Below are 8,859 nucleotides of genomic sequence, written 5' to 3' on the forward strand. Positions count from 1 at the left end.
CACACACACACACACACACACACACACACACACACACACACACACACACACACACTTTATTTTCTGTATCCCCTCAACCTGACAGTGTGCAAGATGAACAGTGTAACCTTGTTCTGTTTGGAAGATGTACTTTATTTCAACACGGATGCACACAAACACACATCAACACACCCCTACCCTCAAACAGAGAAAGACATGCCTCACTCCCACCCAGACCACTCTGCTCCCTCCTCATTAGGCTACAGTCCCTGCTTCATCCCACCAGCAGGGGGCAGCAGAGACCCTCCACACTCCCCATCTGAAAAATCCCTGCATTTTATGCAATAAGAATGTCTGGCTGGGTGATCTGGGACCATCCAGGTTAAGAGAGAACTGAGAAAGACAGAGGGAGTGGGAGACTTGAAGACCCCCCTGGCTGCAGACTGAAGGTGGTGTGTGTTTGTGTGTGGGTGGGGTAATATACAGTCTCATCCTGTCTGTACATTTAGTCTTGTGTGTGCAGCCAGTGAAAAGGCATCTGGTTCAGTTTTTGTTGGGTCTCTAGTCCTTTCTAAATGGACCTTGTGAATCTGAGTCAACATCTTGGATTTCTTTTTATAGCATGGCAGGAAACAGATTCCAGCTAAATGGTTCAGTCTAAGAAAAAAAAACATTTTATGAAGGAAATAATAAGAAATCTAATGACATGTCAAGATTGTACAAATTGTCCATAAATTACACAGATTTGACTCCATTTTGCAGGTGTATAGACGTTGAGAGAATATATATTTTTTCAAAAACAGCTTCAAGTACTTTACATCTCAGAGCCAGCAAGTAACAAAAATTAAAATAAATAAATAAATAGGGTTCCCACAGGACCTTGAAATCCTTGAAAGTTTGTGAATTAAAAAAGAGATTTCAAGGACCTTGAAAGTTTGTGAAAACAGCCAAAAATTACACTTGTCCTTCAAAGCCCTTGAATTTTTTGGGGAGATTGAAGTTCTCTATTCACACGACTGATATTCATCATCTGTAAAATAAATAAATAAATAAATAAATAAATAAATAAATAAATAAATAAATTACACTTGTTGCGGTGGAAAGCTCAGGATTACGGTAAAATGACGTGGTTTTCAACAAATAGCGTGAGCCATTTTAGCCAATCAGAGCAGGGCAGGGCGGGTCTTTCTTCCTGAGCCCAGGTGAGACCGCCACAACTTCTCCTGGACGTTTTCACATCCCCTCCTCCCAAACTGCCGAACCTCCCAGGACATAATTACATGTCCATGTACTGTGGATATGAATGTAGGGTAAACGTTTAATCCACTTTCTTTCATTGATTCTGACTCAACAACTTCTATGTTGTTCAGTTTCTCATTCAATTAAACAATATTAAACCTTTTTATTGGTAACATTCTGCAGTAGGTAGTTGCCGTCACGCGTGGTTCTTGAAGTTGAGGAAATTGGTACTGGAAAGTCCTTGAAAGGTCCTTGAATTTGATGTTGACTAAGGTGTGGGAACCCTGTTATATAAAAAAAAAATAAATAAATAAATAAATAAATAAATAAATAAATAAATAAATAAATAAATAAATAAATAAATAAATAAATAAATAAATAAATAAATGACCTAACCATCTCCTAACCTGTCCCTCTCCTCTCCCTGTCCTTCGTTCCCTGCACCTCTGCTCTGCAGTCACTTCTCCCTGCCTGACTATCTGCTTCGTTAGAGCATCTGTGATTAATTTTTTGTGACAATTACAGATTTTTGAGGGTCAAAATAAATGTCCGATTGAGGGTTTTGTCAACATTTAGAAATATGAGAATTGATGTGCCGATGCAAAATATTTAATGTGAATTTAATTTGTCTTTGAAGGGCCATTAATCAGCAGATTAAGATTTTTGTTTTCATATGTTTTCTATATTTATATGACCTACATTAAACTAAGTCTGAAATGCGTGTACGTAGCTACAACGTATGCAAACCATGGGCGCAGCGACTGCTGATGCCCACACAGTCCACCCTGAACACTTCCAAACACAGCCCAGGATTGTAAAGTGAGGGGCCAGGAACACAGAGGTTCTTATTAAAGGTTGAGAAAACCAACATGGGATTAATTTGAAGCAGGGAAGCATGTTTCGACTGGCCAATGGCCCATCTTATTGTATCACAGCACAACACTTGCATCTCTCAGCGGCTTATATTCTTTCAACATAAACAAGGTTGATTAAAAAGTAAATGAGTCCCAGCATTTGCTAGTAACTGCTAAATCTTTACAGCCTGTTAGCAGTTTTAAATTACACGCTTTCTTTTTCAGTTTTTGCAGATCAGAGAGGGAGAGAGAGCAGGCGAACAAATTTTGTGGTTAACGTAAGGCACGTTAATAAATCTACCCTGTAAAGATATAATATGATTGTTACACAAGAACTGGCTGCATAGGCCTCTTCCAGCTGGCAGACAGTGTACACCCCATTGCTCTGGTGCCATATAATGCAGATAAAACACTGTACGAGTATTTGTGCGTGCAAATGAGTAACACATTCTAAAGCACTCTGCAGTTCGATTAAAAATGGTGCTTTATATCTGAGGACCAATTGCCATTACTGTTTGTAATTGCAATTTGACTTTAATGGTACAGACTGCTATAAAACCATCTCATTCCCCTGTAGAATATTACACAATAATCACATACTCATGTATTGTGCTGTAATTAGGCATAACACAATCTTAGTAATACAACTACCCTTTGATTTCGAGTGACCCTTAAGTCCTTAATTCTAAATTTCAGGGAGTAGTGGTCAAAATGTGTTTTCAGTGAAATAGGCAACCAACAGTTCTTGCATGTTTCTTTTACGTCCTGCTACATCTCAAAAAAAAATCAGGTCACCTAGTTGGACACTAGGGCACCTCTAAGTTGCTACTAGTGGTAGGAGCAAGAGGTAAACAGAGATTGGACATATATGATGTGTTCCATTTGAACCAAGTAGTTGGAAATTCTACGTGTCAAGACAGATGGGATGAGGACCTGCACCTCCAAGTCTGAGTCCATGGTCCATGGTGAAGTTCTGCCTCAAGTGCAGGAGTTCAAGTATCTTGGGGTCTTGTTCACGAGTGAGGGTAGAATGGAGCGTGAGATTGGTGGATCGGTGCAGCTTCCACAGTTTTGTGGACTCTGTACCGGTCTGTTGTGATGCTGAGCTGTAAGTCAAAGCTCTCTATTTACTGATCAGTCTACGTTCCTATCTTCACCTATGGTCCGAAAGAATGAGACTGTGGATACAATTGGTCGAAATGAGTTTTCTCAGCAGGGTAGTTGAACTCTCCCTTAGAGTTAGGGTGAGAAGTTAAAGGGGCTATATCATGTAAAATCAACTTTTTTGAGTTTTATATCATGTTATAATGTTATCCTCTCATCAAAAACATACTCAGAGTCTTGCTTTGACTCATTCAGGCATGTTTGAGAAATCCTGCGCTGTCCTGAGACATACAGGCAAGGCAGCAAAAATGACCGGTTGGGACTAGAACCGCCTTTTGGGATCAGCTCCTCCTCTGGGCTGTGTCTCCAAGCTGAGCTTCCTCATCACAGAGAACACCTCCCACCCCGCCCATGACTCCTGCAGGCTCTTGGCAGCAACAAAGCAAACAACTGGTGAAACTGAAAGTGAAACTGAAACTATCTGCGGAGCTCCGAACACTACTACTGAGCGCAGCCCTTTTCAAATTCAAAATACCTTTGAGGAAATGTATTTTCAGGTGCCAAGAAACTACACTGAGCTTCCATATCACAGCCCCCCCACATGTTGAAATGGGCGAGACAGAAACAGAAGGAGGTTTTTAAAGAGACAGAGACCAATTTCAAGGTGTTTAGAAATGGAAATGATGAGAAGATGAATTTATTTTCTATTAAAACATAAAAAAGCATTTTAATAACAAATAAATGTGACATAGATACTTTATTATGGTATAGAACTTAAATATATACCTGAGAAACACATAATATTGCCCCTTTAAGTTATCTGGGAGGGACTCGGAGTAGAGTCGCTGCTCCTCCACATCGAGAGGAGCCAGTTGAGGTGGTTCAGGCATCTTGTAAGGATGCCTCCTGGAAGCCTCCCTAGGGAGGTGCTTCACGCACGTCTAATTGGGAGGAGACCCTGAGGAAGAATACCTTTGAGCCCTCCCAGAAGAGATGGCTCAGGAAAGAGAGGTCTGGGCTTCCCTGCTCAAGCTGCTGCCCCTGCGACCCGACTTTGGATGAAGTGGAAGATATTGGATCGATGGATGGATGGATGGATGGATGGATGGATGGATGGATGGATGGATGGATGAATGGATGGATGGATGGATGGAAGTGAGAAAAAAATAACTGGAAGAATTCAGACTCAAAAAGTCTTCTTACCAGCTCTCACATCTAACTCCCATATAACCGCCTCGCCTGTGAAAAATGCTGACAGCTGTTATAATGAACTTTTTCTCTTCTGTTGGTTTGTATTTTACTACACATATAGTACAGTCATGGCTAAAAGTTTTGAGAATGACAAATATTGTATTTTCACATGATGTGCTGCCCTCTGGTTTTCATGTGTGTATGTCAGATGTTTTCATYACATACAGAAATACAATTGCAATTATATTATGAGTAACAAAAGCTTTTATTGACAGAATGAGTTAATGCAGCAAGTCAATATTTGCTGTGTTGACCCCTCTTCTTCAGGACCTCTGCAATTCTCCCTGGCATGCTCTCAATCAACTTCTAAAACAAATCCTGACTGATAGCAGTCCATTCTTGCACAATCAATGCTTGCATTTTGTCAGAATTCCTAGGTTTTTGTTTGTCCACCCATCTCTTGATGATTGACCACAAGTTTTCAATGGGATTAAGATCTGGGGAGTTTCCAGGCCATGGACCCAAAATCTCTATGTTTTGTTCACTGAGCCAGTTAGTTATTACCTTTGCTTTATGGTAAGGTGCTCCATCATGCTGGAAAAGGCATTGTTCATCACCAAACTGCTCTTGGATGGTTGGGAGAAGTTTCTCTCGGAGGACATTCTGGTACCATTCTTTATTCATGGCTGTGTTTTTAGGCAAAACTGTGAGAGAGCCGACTCCCTTGGCTGAGAAGCAACCCCACACATGAATGTTTTCAGGATGCTTTACAGTTGGCATGAGACAAGACTGGTGATAGCGCTCACCTCGTCTTCTCCGAACAAGCTGTTTTCCAGATGTCCCAAACAATCGGAAAGGGGATTCATCAGAGAAAATGACTTTATCCCAGTCCTCAGCAGTCCACTCCCTGTACCTTTTGCAGAATATCAGTCTGTCCCTGATGTTTTTCCTGGAGAGAAGTGGCTTCTTTGCTGCCCTCCTTGAGACCAGGCCTTGCTCCAAGAATCTCCGCCTCACAGTGCGTGCAGATGCACTCACACCTGCCTGCTGCCATTCCTGAGCAAGCTCTGCACTGCTGGTAGCCCAATCCCGCAGCTGGAACACTTTTAAGAGACGGTCCTGGCGCTTGCTGGCCTTTCTTGGGCGCTCTGGAAGCCTTTTTGGCAACCATGGAACTTCTCTCCTTGAAGTTCATTTTCTAGGCAAATATTGACTTTGCAATTAATTGCTGTTAAGCTGATCACTCTTTATAACATTCTGGAGTATATGCAAATTGCCATTATAAAAACTGAAGCAGTAGACTTTGTAAAAATTAATATTTGAATCATTCTCAAAACTTTTGGCCATGACTGTACTGTAGTAAACGTGTTTCTAAACAAACCAAAAAAACCTTTGTGTTTGGCTTGGATTGCTAATAAAAATAAACATGGTTAATGGGTACAACAAATGGTATCCTACAAGCCTTTATGTTGCAGTCCTTCACATTAAACTCATGCAGAATGCAATGACTACTGCTGGTTTGTCCTTCTAAATGTCCAGTTGTGTAAGTTCATTTGTGCGCAAGTACCTGCAGGAGGGCTGGGCCACCATGTTGGGGAACTGACAGTCTCCATGGATGCAGTAGTTTTTGTAGTCACCTGGACATGGGATGGACAAGCCACTGGCCATTCCATTACTCGAATCTTCTATTTCCACACCTGTCCAGACAAACACACAGACAAATACRTTGATGCTAAAAGCTTAGCTGGTAATGGATACCTGTGTTCAAAACAAAACAAAAAAACAGTATTTGAAAAAGATAAAAGATATAGTCAAAAATGAAATAAATAAATAACAAATAAACAAAGAGTCTGTGACACTGACGTAGCTCAGTGCCGCACAAGCTTTTTGCGACTCCCCTATTAGAGGCACTCACCCGTGTGGTCAGTATGTGGCAAGTGTCCATCGCCTTTGTTCCCAGTTTTGATGTCACCTGGAAAGGCCAAAGACACATTAAAGCAGATCTCAGGTCACCGCAACCCCTCCTCAAGCTCCAGCCCCATCCATTAATGGCCCAACATTCAAACCGATGCCAACGCGAGCAGAGAAGGGTGGATGTGAATTATCATCTCAACAAAGAGCTCATACCGCGTGCACCTGTGTGCTTTAATACGAATAAATGCAAACCATTCTCTTCAAAAGTCTGAAGCAGTCGACTCTAATGTATTATACTGAACAAAAGGGAAAATGGAGCAAAAATCTGTAAGAAAGATCAGAGGGAATAATGCATTTCTTCTCACCTTATTGACGCCGCTCTGAATTTTTTTCTCTCCTGAACGGCTAGACAAAGTCTATTTCAAATTATTATAATATTACTGGAATTGGGTTTTTTTTATTTTGGAGGTCAGAGAATTTATGCTCTGAATTTAAAGCTGTTGAAGCAGTTCTCAGATTTATGATGCAATGAAACTTGCCTGGTTCTGTGGCTTCAACATCCTTATTTTTTTATTTTTCTAATATGTTTTTTTAATATATATATTTGCTTATCTTTAAAAGACTGTAGGTGTATTAAAAGAAGAGAAGCAAGCATTTAAAAAGTTTTCAGATAACTCTGGCACAATTAAAGACAATAACAACAGTAGTTTAATGTGGACTGGTCACTTGTGCTTGAGTTTGAAATGTTTGCATCTTTTTTGTCTGGACGTCTTCACTTCCTGTGAACATATCTGCTCAGTCAGACTGAGCTTCTGCTTCGTTTCCGAGGCTGTTGTTGCCTTTTAGCATCGGCGTGTGCACAAACGTCTGCGTGAGACTCGAACCTTGGCAGTGGCCCAGGTACTTGACTTCGATGCGCTCCTGCTTCTGACAGGACGCCTCCTTCACCTGGCACGGGTTGTCGTACGAGCGACCGTCTGAGGCACACACCGGGTTGAAGCTGATGTGGGAACAGTCGATGTTGCAAACGCACCTGAAAGGACAAGAAAGCGGTGTTRGAGCTTTCCACTTCCTGTTGAACACATCAGCGTGCCGTCTTTGAGGGAAAATGAGCAGCGGAACATGTGTTTGACTGTGAGAGGCACACACCTGATGCAATAAGGGATTAAAATCATGATAAGAAAAGAGGAACAATACAGCTCGCAGCCAGTCAGTACCATACAGATTAATCCTCTTCAATGTGTTTTAGCTCATTCAGTTTCACACAAAGAGACAAGCTGCACTGCATGGCTGACAGACAAATGATGTACCTTTACAGTGGAAGGAGGCAATTAATAATGAAAGACCTGCAGATAAAGAAGCTGTACAGTTTAACTTTGCACAAAAAAAGGCCCAAAAACTTGTCATTTGAGTTTATTATAGAAAAGACTGGAAACGACGTAAACGGGTAAAAAGTAAAAGAGTTTGAGCAGGCACACAAAACAACTTGCTTTGGGCCAGAATGAAGGTCTTTCTACAGAAGCAATTTGTTTGATAAATTCAGATTATTATGTTGATGAATGTTAACACAGAGACACGGCAACGTGTTTCATGTTGGTCTCACACAGAGCGGGGAAATTTCATCAAGTTTTGATCCACGGGAGCCGGATTCGCTTCAAATTTACTGCAGCAACAGATGCTTTTCTCCTCGTCAAAGTTTCTCTAAATCACAGAGCGTAAAACAAATTAAAAGCCAGTTTGTCCACTTAACTGTTCGGAAGCTTTTAAATTAGCCAGGTTCTGTGTTCCTCTGCCTGATGAATTGTTTTGAGTTTCAGCTGCGGTTGGTTTTGTGCAGCACTGTATTCTCCTGGTCTTTTGTTTTCAGGTGTGAAGGTGATCATTTCAGCTAACTGCTGTTGCACCATCATTTTAGATGACATTTCAAAGAGTGGCATTCTCTGGATCTGTAGTCTTTTCTGCATAAATGTCACCAAAAGTTGCAAAACCTTGTTTGCTTGTGAGTATGGGGCGCCAAGTGTAAAATGAAATTTTGAATGATTTTCACTAACATATTTTTCATTATTTAGTACGGAGCACGTGAGGGGACATGGGGGATTTTTTTTCTTTTTGCGTTCCCATGTAAAAGTATTGCGTTACCTCGCAATACCTTTTGCGTTCCCTCGCAAAAGTCGTTAAACACTGTTATGCTGCTGGCTTATTAACAAACTCACATGTTCACCATTAGCGAGTTAGCCTGCTGTTTTAATTCAGCTTCAGAATGAATATATCACACAGCCATGCATGGGAGGATGTCATATGCTGATATTTTAACACAGTGCAACCACACAACGTCAATTTCATGAACTTGTGGCGACACATCCTGTTTTGGTAACAGGATATTTCAAAATAAAAGTCTGATTTAATTCAGTTCATATACAAATCAAACTTTTGCGTGGGAACGCAAAAGTATTGCGAGGGAACGCAAAGGTATTGCGTGGGAACGCAAAAAATACTGCGAGTTAACGCAAAAGTATTGTGAGGGAACGCAAAAGTATTGTGAGGGAACGCAAAAGTATTGTGAGGGAACGCAAAAGTA

At 41.0% G+C, this 8,859-nt stretch overlaps 1 protein-coding gene across 1 annotated transcript in view; it reads right to left on the reverse strand.

Moving 5' to 3' along the window:
• tmeff2a (transmembrane protein with EGF-like and two follistatin-like domains 2a) overlaps nt 1-8,859 on the reverse strand; it is a 152,085-nt gene that overhangs the window by 7,081 nt on the left and 136,145 nt on the right. Inside the window, exons 6-8 of the mRNA XM_014015248.1 lie at nt 7,166-7,314; nt 6,283-6,339; nt 5,935-6,064 (exon numbers count right to left, since the gene is read on the reverse strand). Coding sequence (XP_013870702.1) covers nt 5,935-6,064; nt 6,283-6,339; nt 7,166-7,314 — 336 coding nt within the window. The remainder of the gene's footprint in view (nt 1-5,934; nt 6,065-6,282; nt 6,340-7,165; nt 7,315-8,859) is intronic.

This window comes from Austrofundulus limnaeus, unplaced genomic scaffold, assembly GCF_001266775.1.
Source record: "Austrofundulus limnaeus strain Quisiro unplaced genomic scaffold, Austrofundulus_limnaeus-1.0 Scaffold125, whole genome shotgun sequence".
NCBI classification, from domain to species: Eukaryota; Metazoa; Chordata; class Actinopteri; order Cyprinodontiformes; family Rivulidae; genus Austrofundulus; species Austrofundulus limnaeus.